We start from the raw sequence: 15251 nt of genomic DNA on the forward strand, positions 1-15251 counted from the left end.
ACATGCATTTTTACCATATATATATATATAATATATAAATATATATATATATATATATATATATATATATATATATATTCTTTCTTTTTTTTTCTTCTTTTTTTTGCAGGCAGACACTTGAGTGACCATGTGGAACTGGTCGGGTGAAAAACGCGCTTTAGCTATCAAAGCTTTTTACAAGAATAATGATCGTGCAACTGCTGCACAACGTCGATTCAAACTCAATTTCAATGTTCAACGTCATGAAAATGTGCTGTCTGTTCGTGCTGTCAAGTTATGGGTTCAGAAGTTTGAGAACCGGTTCAACTTTAAAAGAGAAACCACCAGGAGCACCCAAATCAGTAAGAACGGCACAAAACATTGAGCGTGTAAGGGAGACAGTTTTGAGAAGTCCACATCGCTCCAGCTGAAAGCAAGCATCAGCCTTAAGAATTTCACACACGTCACTACGCCGCGTATTCCATAAGGATTTAAACTTTTATCCCTGTAAAATTCAAACTTTCCAGGAGTGACAGTTTCAGCAAGATGGTGCAACCTCCCACACCACCAGAGTGTCCATGACTACTGTAAGGGCACTCTTTCCAGAGCATGTCATTTCCAGAAACGGCGATATTCCATGGCCAGCGAGGTCACCCGATTTGACTGCATGTGATTATTTCTTGTGGTCATATCTAAAGGACAAAGTGAATGTTAACCATCCACAAACTCTTCATGAACTTAAGGAAAACATCAGACGTGAAATCAACGATAATGACGTGGCCCTGTTGTAGAACGTCATGAAGAATTGGCATCCAAGATTGGAGGAATGTGTCAGACGAAATGGTGCGCATCTCCTAGATGTTCTTTTCCACAAATAAATGGCATGTTATGTACTTCACTTTCTTGCAAGAATTTGTTTTGAAATACAACTTTTTATTACCTTTACACAAGTGTTAAAAATAACCATATTTCTGGCTCACCCTGTGTGTGTATACACACACACACACGCGCACACACTACACCATGTTTTAAGATTCCCAACACTTCTCACTCCCATTCCCCATCCTCCATCGACCCAGCCCAGGTACTTGCATCATGCGATGTCACTTCATTGGGAAATGCTGAAAAAAATAAAATAATGCAGCATGTGGTTAGTTGTGTATATCTCGTATGACAAAATGACATTAGTCAGGTTTTCCTCAATATTTAGCTTTGGCGAAAGGTATCAGCCATTTTGTACCAGCACCTTGGCTAAATTTATACCCTGGGAGTGGTACACTCCACAAATCTTGAAATCATGCAACTTGCAGCATCAAAGTGTTATATTACATCTCAAGTCTGTGCTCGAGTGTCATCTGCAATTTTTGTTTAATATAACGCCGCCTTTTTAATGCATCGTGTAATGCTGACCGCGGATGTGGTCACAAGTCACCTTTTGGTGTCGATTGTGTCTGCCATGCTGGCTGTTGAGTCTTTAAGGCAATGTTATGTGCACCCTTTGGTTCTTGCTCCCCAATTGACTGTAGGGATTGGGGGGAGGGGGAGATTTAAACAAAGAGAAAAGAAAGCAACAGTAAAACTTCAAAATAACTTTCCAATCAAATCGATGTAGGTTGTTATGATTCATCCAGTGAAATTAATCAGTAAAAGTTTATAATTGAAAAATCTGGACTTCCAAATCGGTAGAGCCAGGTCAGGTTTGACTCAACCGCTTTGGTGAAAGGTATTGGCCATTTTGGATGAGAACCCTGGCTAAATGCATATTGTCAAAGTGGGTCAACGGGTTAGGAATGACCAGGATGGTGGTGGAGAGCTAAGCAACTCATCCATGAAATATCCCATATGGTCTGCACCTCAGATAGCCTCTCCTAATCAAACTCCTACCGCAAGGCTTCTCGTGCCGACCTGTTTTTAACTCAATGCGGAGGTGTGAAAGGTGGGTGTCTGGCGCCTTAAAACCAGGCTTGCTCTGGGTAGGTGGAACTCGTTAGCCTTGGCCGGCAATCTGCCTAGGATAAGGACAACTCTTATTTCAAACCCGGGTGGGTTGAGCTCGTTAGCCTTGGTCAGCAGTTTACCAAAAATGTGGGTAGAGGCACTGTTGGCTCGAAGCAGACTAGTTTAACCCCTCCCAGCCCTTTTTGTTCTGGAAAGAGGCAACTTTTTACACTTGTCTTGTTTCAATCCAAGGGGCTGGTTGTTCTGCTTTTGTTTTCTTTGTGTAGCCCCCCCACCTCGAGTGGCCTTCTGGCTTTGTGGCGGGCAATATCCCATAAAAAAAAAAATTTCTTTTTTAAACCTGGAAGTGGTACACCCCACAAATCTTGAAATCATGCAACTTTCAGCATCGAAGCGTAATATTCAAACTGAAGTCGGTGCAAGAGTGTCATCTGCATTTTTATTACAACTAGTACACGCTAACTACGGGAGCAGCAGGGGGTCATGTTATTATCCTTATTATTGCAAATTATAATTACTCTTGCTTATGCTAGATCAGGTCATTGAAAAGACCAGACTGTGCCTCACCATTCTAAATTCCTGATAATAAAATTTACTTCCTTGAGAGTGTTGGGGGGAGGGAGGGGAGGGGGGGGAGGGGTGCAATATCACAAGTCACAAAACCCCTTGGGTTGTAGGGATGTTGTTTCGTAATATCATTAATATTATGCTGTTCTCATAAGTGTTATTACGTTGGGGTTGTTACACAAGTGTTAGTCGATGTCAGGATTCCTCCAAATTTTTCAGTTTAGTGTTAAACAGCATTTGCGACCGTTTCAAAAGGTAATCAAACGTGTTTGTAGTTTATATTTTACTTTTGGTAAAGGTCGGTGCTCCCATGAAAATGGCACGATAAGCTATTTATACACGCGGTGTTTGTTCAAGGAGGAAAACCCCCTTGAGGAGGGATATTATTAGTTTTGTAATAACATTAATATTATGCTTTTGTTATTAGAAGTGGCCTTGGAAAAACGCCATGATCAAGCTGTCTTAACATGGATATACACCTAAAAAATGCAACCCCAATGGCAGGAAAACCCCTCTTGGCAGAGAAAACCGCCTTCGGAAGGGAGGACAATTAATTCGCTAAAACGTTCATCATGTGACCCTTAGTCATCCTGTTAGGTTTGGTTGAGATTGGATAAGTAACGACCGAATGTATCGTGGTCATAAATCGTCAGAGACAGACACCGAATTGCGTATTTTAATTACGATTCTCCCCGAAATTCCAGCTCTACAGACTTTCAAGTCCAGCTTTTTCAATTATAAGCTTTTACCAAACTTTCTAATTAATTTGCAGAACAATTTAATTTACTGACTCAAAGATCAGTAGGAATGCTCATCACCTGGACCCTGGAGTTATGAACAGCCTTTGGCTCTGTGTGCTGTTGCTGACTTAATGTCAACGTCACCGATGAACGAGCTGTCTTCACAGTTGATCGAGACTCGTCAGTGGGGTCGACTCTTGCTATGCCCTCAAATGCTTGAGAAGTCGTCAGCACACGCGGTACATGGACTTTTGAAGAAAGTTCCAAATCTGTTCTGCTTCCCGTGCTTGATCTCTCTTCTTTCGAATCTCTTCTGTATGATGCTTCATCCAAATCCTCAGCGATTGGCTCATTCCAAGGCGCAGGAGGCTTATCCAATGGCCTTGGTGAGGCGTTGGACCAGGCCGGAGACATTCCCACCATCTGCACTCGAGCCTGGCAAGGAAAGAAGCGCAAACAATGGTCCACCAATATTACCATGGAATAGTGTGAACATGACAACATTAACAAACTAGAACGGCACTCAGTAGAGAGCATACCTCCGCCTGGTTGGCCATATCACTCAATGGTGAATAATCACTTAAAAAATTATACTAGCTGGATCCGGATCCAGATCTTCACCAAAATTGAATAGAATCTTCCGTCACACACACAACCTGTCCACCAAGTTTCGTCCAAATCCATCCATAACGTTTTGAGAAATCCTGCTATATGTTGGTTTTGAGCCCTATCACTCAATGATGAAGAATCCCTTAAACAATCAATTCTCATATCCGAATCCATATTCAGATCTTCACCAAAATCGAATCTATTTGTCCTCGTTCAGACACCCAACTGGTCCACCAAGTTTCGTCTAAATCCGTTCACAACTTTTTGAGATATCCTGCAATGTATCGTTTTTGGCCCTATCTCCCAATGGTGAAGAATCACTTAAAATTCCAGTAGCCGGATCCGAATCCGGATCTTCACCAAAATCTAATAATTTCGTCCTTGTCACATACGCTACGTCTCTGCCAAATTCCGTCCGAATCCTTCCACGACTTTGAGATATTTTGTTCACAAACAAACAAACGGAAAACATAACCTCCATCCACCTTTGGTGGTGCAGGTAAAAATGTTTGAGATCACTTGCCTGAGAACTTCCATTTGAATTAGAGAGCCGAGAGGTAGCAGAAGTATCCGAAGTGGTCAGATTGCGGTAAGCAGAGCTTGGAGTTTGTCTATTTAGTGAGGATCTATAAAAATCAGTCGAGGGTGAATAATCAGCAAGTCTGCTGTTTCTGTCAAGACTATTCCATGCTCTCGATTTTCCAAATTCTGATCTACGTGATCCTCCTTTCTCCAGTTGAGTTCCCACAAAAGAGTTTGTGGAATGTCCTTTGTTTGGGCCAGCATATAGATCCCTGCAAAATTGAAACCCAGAAAGGAAATATTATTTTCACAACATCTTTGCTTCCTTGCTTAACGCTCAGCATTTAAAGAATAAATAAATAAATGAAAAGATAGAGCACGACAAACAACTGTTGGTTGGCAACCATCACACAGGCATTGGATGGGCCAAATGGCCTCCTCCTGCTTTGAAGTTTTTTGCAACAGAACACAACTGGTCTCCATTAAAGGAGGCACATTTTCATAATTGAGACTATAAATATGTACCCAATCCTAACACCTGGTGTTGGCTTAGCGGTTAGGGTGCCGGCTTGGGATCCTAGGATCCTGGGTTCGAATCCCGGTCGATCGCTGAAATAACGCCAGGGGGGTTTGACTCAGCCTGTCATCCTTCCGAGGTCGGCAAATTGAGCACCAGCTTGCTGGGATGAATGATCCCGGTGTGTACCCCGGTTTGGAATAGGTGCACCGTACCCCTGCGCATCGTAAGAGGCGACTGAGGGTTGGTGTCAGGAAGGTCATCCGGCCATAAAAACATTGCCTCAAACAGGGAACCATGATTGTCATAGGGCCCGCAAGGCTAACCCTCGCTCTAACGGGGAAAATGGCCTTAAAACGATCATTCATATATATATATATATTCCCAACACCATTCAATGTCCTCCAATCGTGACATCTTGGAAGCACATCAATCTAACTTGTTGCTATCTTAATAGGTTTGTGCCTTATAATCATCTCACCAGGTCAGATTTTCCCGTTGGCTCTTCCGCTGAAGAAGGTCTGCGTTTGCACCACACCGTTTATCCTTCCATTTATCAAGATCCTATGGAGGATAGCAAAGATTAGCATCCCGTGTATTCAAAGTTACTCGTACTTATATGACTAACAAACCCATATGATAGAGCGGTTCCACACTGACGTTGCCATATTAATTTCTGGACAGAACATGGCTGCAGGTAGTATCATTTGCTGGAGGCACAGCTGCAATGCTGACGCAGTGCCTCCTGTAGGTTACAGCAGGGATTTGGAATTTGTTTGTGGTGCCCCTCAATAGCTCACCTACTATGCACGAAGGACACTGTGGCACTCCCTTTGATGTCCATCAACCAAGGCTGACAAACAGGAGGCCAGTTTAACGTCCATCAAAGGGACAGCACCCATACTGACAAATCTCCCTACCTGTGAAACACTAATGACAGCTTATAGCGAGGTCAAGATCTGAACCCAGGCTACACAGCTCATCCTGTGAAAAGTGTGCATACCTCGAGGTTATCCTATCCAAGGCATTTCACTTCCTTCTCTTTCTAAGTCCGACCACTCACCTGCTGCCACCCGTCGTCGTCGAGTTTGCGGCGTTCCTCTAAGCGGTCGTCCCTCATTGAAGCCGCCACCTGGTTGGCCGCACTGTGTACATTCTCAATGCTTTTGCTCCTGTACCAAGAAAACAAGACCAAAAGTCTAACAGCGGCAAAGCCAGGCTTGTAACATTTCATAAACCACAAACATATTATTAGCTTTTCATACCGTCACTAATGCTGTTTATAACATTAAAGAAATTTGGAGGAATCCCGACATCCATGAGGGAAGTTTTACTTACAGAACTGAGCGAAGATCTACTGTAATCTAGATTATACCCCACAAGGGTTGGAGGTGTGCTCATTTACCAAGCAGCTAGCTAGCGCTTGCCAAGCCAGCCGTTCCTTAACGGTTTTGAATGGAGTTCTTGCTCGAATGCTTAAACCACTTGGCGATCTCTCCACAAGAAACCTGGTAAATGAACACGCCCAATGTTCTTGAGACCCGACCAAATATCGACTGTAATCCACAACAACCCAAAGATGAATGGCCCTTCCTGCCACCGAGGTAGTGAGCAGGTATACTTGTAAATTCAAATGTCGGACGGTGCAGTCAGCCGTCGTAATGACATCATAGACGTAATGACGTAACGGACACAAAACTACCGCCACTTTAATATGTAGAAGATGATATATTTTAACTTGCAGTAAAAGTTTGCAGTCACTACGAAGGGATTAGCGTTATGATTAGATTTACTATAATATTAACGTTATGTTATCATTATTTCGAAAATGATATTACTATCAAAAAACCGATGCGAATTCCTTACTTTCTCGGTTATTAATATTAGTGCCGAACAACGCTAATCAATCACTGATCGTGAACCATACACCGAGTCAATCCATTAACCTTCCATTCACGATATGGGATTAAAGTATTATGGTTATATTTACTATATTATTATTATTACAAAAATGATACGACTGCAACGACACACTACAGTATTAAGAAACCTGGGCTTAATTTGTCCGAAGCAGTCTGAAGACGAGTCATAACGCCTAAGGCCTATACTAGACATACCGTATTGTTGGAAGAGACATAGCGCCGATGCTTTCGATATTTCATGGTCATTTTAACAATCGGTTTGTTTGTGTTTCACACAGAATGAAAAATGTAAAGGTAGAACATGGTGATTGTGATATACGACAGGTTCGACGATATGTTCGGCATGAACGGCATATAAATCAAAATGGCGGTGTGGAGAGTCAGCCGCCGTACCGCCGTAATCAGACGTAATCACATCACTCCGTCATGTGACTAGATCCTCAGCTCTGATTGGTATACGTTTGAGAGGACATACATACGGACAGACAAACACTGTTCTAGACGGCTCTGCCTGATGGCCTAAGCCGTAAAAAATATACCATACAATATGGTATAATGGTTAGAGCATCCTCAGTCTAGGTCAGCGGTTCAAAACAGACCCTGTGAGTCATACCAAAGACTAAACATGGTACGAGCTGTTTCCTTGCTTGATGCCCAGCATTTAAAAAGGATAAAGCAAGGACAAAGTCATAGTGCAGGCTTTATGGGCCTGAAAGTCTCCTCGTGCATTATAATAATAATAATAATTCATTTATTTTGTATAGCGCTTTTCAAGAAGCCCAAAGGCGCTTTGACAGAGTGGAAAACATAATGCATAACAATGCATGAAAACAACAATTGCAAAAAGACAAGAATCAATAGGGAAATATTTAAAGCAAAAGGAGGGAGAAGGAGAGAAGATAGTCAGGGGTTAAATGCTGTGGGTTGAATGTTGAATGCAATGTTGAACAGGTGGGTCTTTAGTGATGTTTTGAATGTGGTGAGTGAGGAGGAGTCTCTGATGGTGTGAGGTAGTGAGTTCCAGAGGGTGGGAGCAGCGATGGAGAAGGCCCTGTCCCCCCAGGATCTGAATTTGGTCCGGATGGAGGGGGTCAGGAGGTTGGTACCAGCAGAGCGGAGGTTGCGGGTGGGAGTGTGTCTGGAGAGGTCAGCCAGGTAGGATGGGGCCAGGTGGGGCATTGAAATTCCTTTTAAGGAAACTCATTATTATACCATTAGTCCATTCAAGCTATATTACAAGACTTGTGGGTTCTACATTTTACATCAATTCATCGACACACCACATACATCACATTGAATCCAAAAATCTGGCTCCAAAGTAGTCTGAAAAGCAAAACCACACCCTAATTAAAGCTGCATCAGCCTCTACACCGCTAACCACAGTGTTAGTCAGCCTGCATGGGCATTAACAAACCTTTTATTAGCAGACTGCCAAGCCACTCCCTTGGGAAAGGAATCAATCCATGGATGCATTTCTGGCTGCATCGTCACCAGCAACACAGGGTAGATTCCCCCCCAGGAGTTGGGCAGATGGCAGGCTGATGACGGGCAGGGAGCTAGAAACTCGTCTGTGGATGGATTCCTTTCTCCAAGGGGTGGACTGGAAATTAGCTTTAAAAAAGGCTTCTAATATCTACATAGGCTGACATGCTGTCGTTAGCAGTATCATAGCAGAAACCGTGGTTATCGGTGGGTTGTTCTGTTTTATCACACACTGACCCGAATTCACAATCTGTATTTAATAAAGACATCTTTGTTCCATGTTACAATTTACAGATCTTGGTAGCCATAATGGATGCTTAAACAAGGTGTATGTATAGCATGCACCCCCTGTTGATCAGGTGCCTTGCAGCAAGTGGTTTGGCACAGGGGTTCATGGTTACCTTTCCATTTATTAGGTGATACATGCATGATGCTCCACATGTAATACTGTATATGCGGACATTTACATACAGCATACACACTCGCTCTTTGACAAGTTGATCAGAATTGGAGATTTGTGTAGATCTCCTGATGAAACAAATCTTGATAGTCCACTTAAAGAAATGTCATGTCATTCTCTCTCCAGATGCATCCCAATCCTCTTATATTTAAAAAAAAAAAAAAAAAAAAAAAAACTCCCCTTAAACATCCCGTTCTGGCTGATCAGCCTGACATTTTTTTTTTCTTACCTGTGCTCTTCGAAGTGATGAATGGACGACCCTCGCTGTAGACTCCCAGTGCCTTCCAGGTACCGTCTTGGAAGGAATCGATTGAATGGTATGGTAGAGCTTCCTTCTTTTATCAAATTATTCCGCATAATTGATGGAGCCTTAAACAAAAATTGGCAAAGATTTAGAGAAAAACAAAAATACATGACGATCACTCAATTGTACGTATGAAAACAATGGTAAGAAGATATATTTCTGCTGCATTGCCATAGATCACCACCAGAGGCATCGAGAGCCAGAAAAAAACCTCGGAGCCCTCACCCCCACTCTTTCTCTCTTTTATAACTTTTTAAGGAACTTTCATTCATGAAAAACGAAATATATATATGGTCAATTAGATTTAGCCATGTGATTGAAAATAAAGGAGATAGTGGGACGTTTGGGCGGATGAAGTCAATTTGCACCCTCGACTGTTGAAGATTATTTCTCCATAAGATTGGCAAAAAAAAATACATGAGAAGATGGTTAATAAATTTTATTTTGAACAAAGAGGATACAAACCCCCCAAGACCACCACCCAAAAGGAGTGGTGTGCAATGGTCAAATTTTTACTAATCATCAATAGTCATTTTTGATTTAACAACTTCATCAACAGGACACGGTTATTGCAAAATCTGTACAAAAATACCTCTTGGGAAGTGCTTTGTGAGGAACAACAAACTGTCTACCTTGATTGCGCGTTATTATCTTCCTCCCCATGTTATTGCTCTACAATGTGTATCACCAGAGTGTGGAATGTAATGCTTTGGATTATTTTATTCATTAGTTTGTTTTGCCAAGAAGTTGCACTTTAACTGACAATTTATACCATAGTTTCAAATATCCGCTCACCTCCACTCATTTGTTCTTCTTTTTCCCACCTGTGGAACCAACTTCCACAACAACCAACTTTTCACCAAACTCTCCTCCTATGGTATCCATGGAAATCTCCATGCATGGCTGGCGGACTTCCTCTCTGCTCGTAGTCAATGTGCGGCCCTGAATGGATTTCTCTCATCTCCCCTTCCTGTTCAGGCTGGAGTTCCCCAAGGCAGAGTTCTGGGCCCTGTGCTTTTTCTGGTCTTTATCAATGATCTCTCCGACTCTCTGGAAAATCCTCTCTACCTCTTTGCTGATGACTCCACTCTCTGCCGCTCCATTCCTCATCCCTCAGATCGGCAGTCTGCAGCCTCCTCACTCTCTGAAGACCTGGACAACATCACAGACTGGGCAAACAAGTGGAACATGTCTTTCAATCCTGACAAATCTCACACTCTTACGATGTCTCTCCGAAAAGATCGACTGGACAACCCTCCCATCTACTTTCTCAACAATCCTCTCCAAGAAGTTCTGTCGCTCAAGCTTTTGGGTCTCACTATCTGCCATGATCTTTCTTGGGAAAACCACATTTCCAAGCTGGCCTCCAAAGCCAGTCGCCGACTGGGCATCCTCCGTCGTGCGAAGTCCTTCCTCGGCACACCTGAGCTCCTCACCACATACAAGGCTTTCATCCGCAGTTCAATGGAATAGTTCTCCCCTATGGGCCGGTGCTCCTGCCTCACACCTAGCTCGGCTTCACGCTGTTGAAACCAAAGCTTTCAGAATCATTGGAATCTCCCGTGATGAAGCTATCTCCGGGGGCCCTTCACTCACTCACCGCAGGCAGGTAGGTGGTCTTTCTGTCTTCTACCGACGCCTCTCCGGCCTTGCTCCCCCAGCTCTCTCTGTGCTTTGTCCCCCAAATATTCCTACAGGTCGCACAAGATCTGCCAGCAACCCTCTGATGGTTAAACTGCCGAAATATCGGCTCTCTGCTCACCTTCACTCTTTCATTCCTCTTTTCTCCCGCCTCTGGAACAAACTCCCACACTCCCTTCAATCCCACTCCTCCCTCCAGGTCCTTAAAACAGCTGTTCACCACCATCTCTTATCTTCCCCCATCCAAAACCTTGATCTTTTCTACCCCCGCTAATTCACCCCAGATCCACCTTATTTGAAATTCCAACTTCTTTCCTGGAAGTCCTGGCAGTGTCCATATGTTTTATACCTCTCCCACCCCCCCCCTTCCCATGCCTCCCCCCCCCAAAGCCCTCTCCCTCCCACAGATCTCTCGATGTCTCTCGGTCCCTGCTCTCAAATGTTGTGTTTGTGTCCTTCCCCCTCCTTCCCCATCTTGTCTACCGCTCCCCATGTTATATGTTTTATGTGTCGGTTTGTCTTTCTGTGTGATTAATGTTAGCTCTTTCACGAGCCTCGATCTTGTATACAAAAACAAACAAAAAAAACTTCCACATTCTCTTCAATCTCATTCTTCCCTCCAGGTCTTCAAGACAGCCATTCACCACCATCTCAGATTGGCCCCAATCCAAAACCAAGACATCTTCTACCCTCAATCCCACACAAATCCACCCTCCTTCAAATTTTCCAGTTTCCTCTCCTTGGAATTTCCTTCTGAATCCATTTTGTCCACCCCAGGCATGTGCGTTTTGCATCCTGTTTTAGTGTTGCGTCCTGATCCATTCAGTGCACTAGCTCTTTCACGAGCCTCAACCATGTATGCAAAATAAAAAAAATAAGTGGAATGACTCAAAAATACTAAATAGCTGCCAATTGAATAAGCCCCATTCAACCCAGGTTCTTCATTTTTGCAGAGGACTTCACACAGTCATACCTGCTAGGTATGATCTATCCCCCGCATACTGCTAGGCAGACAGCACAGCCTGCATCCCGCTCTATCTCTGCTGATCTGGATTTGAATAGATACTGGACTGAGAAATGGACCGTGCCCTTAAATCCTGGAAAATCTCAATCTCACCACGTCGCTCTGGAGAGGTCATCAAACAAACACACCTATCTATTTCCATGGTCAGCCACTGGAAGAGGTTCAGTTTATTTAATTTATAGGCCTCACCATCAGCTTTGACCTCTCCTGGGCCAACCACAACAAAGATGGTCCCAAAGCAAACTCCATCGATCCAAGTCCACTTGGAAAGTCAGAGCTACTCACACTCGACATTCCTCAATGCACTACTGCTCTCCACTATATGCTGCTGCCCCATTGGATCATGAACAAATTAAGAATTTGGCCCAATGATTCGATTGCATCATTACCGACGAGCAGCTTCGTCATATTTAAGCAGGAATTTGTAAGTTGGTTTGGGTGCACGCATACAATGGCCTACTCTTTTCTTTTGGTACAGTAGGATCTTCAACAGCTATCGGAGAGTACTAGTCGATGGGATACCTGGCTTAACACCCTTCTGAAGGACGGCACACAGATTCATGGATTGAACATACTGTCTACAAAGCACCAGAATGATAGTTTATCATCTGGTCAGAAATACAATGCAGACTAGCCAGTTCAAAGGTCAGTGCACTTTCTTGGAGCTATTCTGTAATCACCAGCCGGTTCAGCAATGACCTTGGAGAAAGTCATCTCACCACCTTCCCCTCCTGTGTGGTTACAAGTAACATTTCATGCCCTCATTCATTCTTTGTCATCGACTCTTCAGGGCCTCATAAGCTTGGATGGGCTCCAAAATGTTACCTGTAAAAGGTGACCCCACACTATACTCCTCCAGAATGCATAAAACCTTCAAAACAGAATGACGAGTCACTATAAAGTCGATATTCATTACTTTTTGCTCAATGAGCAAGTGTGAAGCATCACGCTAACACAGTTAAACGCAAAGTCTAGAAGAGAAGATACTCCATTGACTGAGATCCGGGTCGGTAAATTGACAGATTGCGTCAGTCCCAATGAGTCGCAGAAGTCCTTTGCTGAGGTGCCATGGCTGGTGAGAGAGGAACCCACACCCAGCCAGCTGGCATGACGACAGTTGAAGTCACCACATATGAGGAACTTGATGAATTTGATAATCATCCTGCAATTCTGACTTTGGTACTGCGCACATTGACTTTCGATGGCAAAGGGTCAAAGCTGCATATTGTGATGCTTCTCAACTACTCGGTCATTCTTGAGAAATACTTTCGGAACAATATCAGGAAATAGTAGTGAGCCAGAACCGCCCAAACGATATTTCCAAATCGAGCATAGTCCAAATTTTTTTTTCTCTCTCTACAAAAACGAGGCTCATGGAAGAGCAAGGTTAAGTTGACAGTGGAGTAGTGGGGCAACAATTGGGCACAATTGGCAAGGGACTAAACAAACAGCATAGTAACATCGCAATATGCCTTAAGGCTTTCAGAAAGCAGGAGGCAGCAGGCTGATGGTGTCATGTGTCGTATCCAATTTCAACGACAGGTTTCATAAACAAAGCCATTACAAATTGTGACACGTGTCAACAACACGTTCTTTGTGTACCAAGAATTCGGCTCTGCTGGGTGTTTTGCTGCTATTCACAAAACTACAACTTGCAAACTTGGACAATTTTAGCTTCAACCACCATTGAACACCAGAAACATCATGGACACAACTTGGGACTTCAAGCACGGTGAAAATCCGAAGATTTGTTTTTTTTAATACAAGGTCTAGGCTCATGGAAGAGCTAGGACAAAAAAGATCCGGGCAACAAAAGGAACAGCAGGAGAAAGGGCAAACACCACCAACAGCAGGGGGGTGAGAGGGAGAAGATAGATGGAGAGACAACAAAGACGCAGGTAACGATCAGTAATAGGGAAGAAAGCAAGGGGTGGACAAAATGGATATACAAGCAAAGTTGTGGGATTGGTGGGTGTGGTTTAACGGGTGTAGAAAAGGTCATGGTTTTGGATGGGAGATGACTTTAGATGGTGTCAAGCTGAGCAAGATGTGATCCAGGTAGGGATGCCAGACCAGAGGGGAGAGCAGAACTCATTAAGCTGTGGATGAAAGCGTTGTAGGTGGATAGGAGCTCAGGTGTGCCAAGGAAGGACTTCACATGACGGAGAATGCAAAGTCGGTGTCTGGCTTTGGAAGCCAACTTTGAAATGTGGCGGCTTTCCCGAGAGAGATCATGGCTGATCGTGAGACCCAAGAGTTTGAGTGACTGAACCTCTTCAAGACTGTTGTTGAGGAAGTAGATGGGAGGGTTTGCGGTACTGTCTTTACAGAGAGAGTGCGTGAGATTTCTCAGGATTGAAAGACATATTCCAAGTGCTTGACCAGATTGTGATTTTGTTGAGGTCCGATTTTGTTGATTTTGTTGAGGAGAGGGAAGAGGCTGCTGCCTGTCTGTCAGAAGGATTAGGGATGACAACAGAGTGGAGTCGTCAGCAAAGAGATAAAAGGATTTTCCAGAGAGTCCGAGAGATCGTCGATGAAGATTAGGAATAAAATCGGGCCTCGAGAACCCTGCCTTGGGGTACTCCATGCTTGACAGAGAGGAAAGAAGACCTCACATGCACATCCTAGAACATCAAACAGAACCAGGAAACTTGCAACACAAACCAAGGAGGTCAAATTTAAAACCAAACTTTCTCTTACGTACGAAACCAAATGGGATCCAGGATCCCAGAAGCAAGCTCCAGCTCTCGGTATCAATTCCATCACCCAGAGAATACATATTGAATTTTCATGAAATACATTAGATTACCACATTGTTGTGTCAATGCCAAGATCAGGAGTCAAATTCAGCTCAGGAGGACATCAACTTTAATACCTTGTCACACATTCTGAGCAAATAGAGATTGCCAGTCGTCATTCAGTTTCTCTACTTCACCTGCATAAAATCATTCTATTGCGACAATAAATGTTGCTCTTTGTACCCCGACTTGTGGTACAACAGTAAAATTATCCAGATGCGATTCGAAGACCGCAGTACCACCATAGGCCTACTAAAGCGCAACGAGTTGAACATGAAGCTGTTGGCAAGGCCTACATGGCCTGTCCTGTATACAAGACATTCACAAGATGAACCAGAAAACATTAGTTCAATTGCTTATTGGATCCGATACCCAGCGAGTTAATAATCGTCAGATCGAAAGTATAAACCAGTGTTTGTGGTGGCAGCAGTATGCCAACCGTATACTGCAACCGTCTCGATGGAAGACAGCAACGGACGTTCCACGGTCAGCCATTAGAGGCCAAAGGTCCAATGAGCTCGTGCTTGGCGTAGTCAAACGATTTGGATGCTTGCCGACCCATCAAACTAGTTGTCGTTTGGTAGAATTGAAGTTCCATTTGAATACATAGCGATTTCGTTTATTGTCCGCAAGCCAAATAACTCCACTGATAATCAAGCAGGAAGGGGTTTCCATGAACTACGAGAGTTTGATTCTCAAACAGATAATGCAAAAGTGGTTATTG

General features: G+C 43.5%; 1 protein-coding gene across 1 annotated transcript in view; it reads right to left on the minus strand.

The window, feature by feature from the left end:
- Positions 1–15251, minus strand: part of LOC137439492 (uncharacterized) — an 82136-nt gene that overhangs the window by 65382 nt on the left and 1503 nt on the right. The window contains exons 2-8 of the mRNA XM_068135273.2: positions 8987–9126; positions 5957–6065; positions 5375–5457; positions 4378–4648; positions 3324–3680; positions 1412–1499; positions 1072–1100 (exon numbers count right to left, since the gene is read on the minus strand). Of these exons, the coding sequence (XP_067991374.2) occupies positions 1072–1100; positions 1412–1499; positions 3324–3680; positions 4378–4648; positions 5375–5457; positions 5957–6065; positions 8987–9114 (1065 nt within the window). The 5' untranslated portion in view covers positions 9115–9126. The remainder of the gene's footprint in view (positions 1–1071; positions 1101–1411; positions 1500–3323; positions 3681–4377; positions 4649–5374; positions 5458–5956; positions 6066–8986; positions 9127–15251) is intronic.

Source organism: Myxine glutinosa, chromosome 14 (assembly GCF_964187855.1).
Source record: "Myxine glutinosa chromosome 14, kmMyxGlut1.1, whole genome shotgun sequence".
Taxonomy (NCBI): Eukaryota; Metazoa; Chordata; class Myxini; order Myxiniformes; family Myxinidae; genus Myxine; species Myxine glutinosa.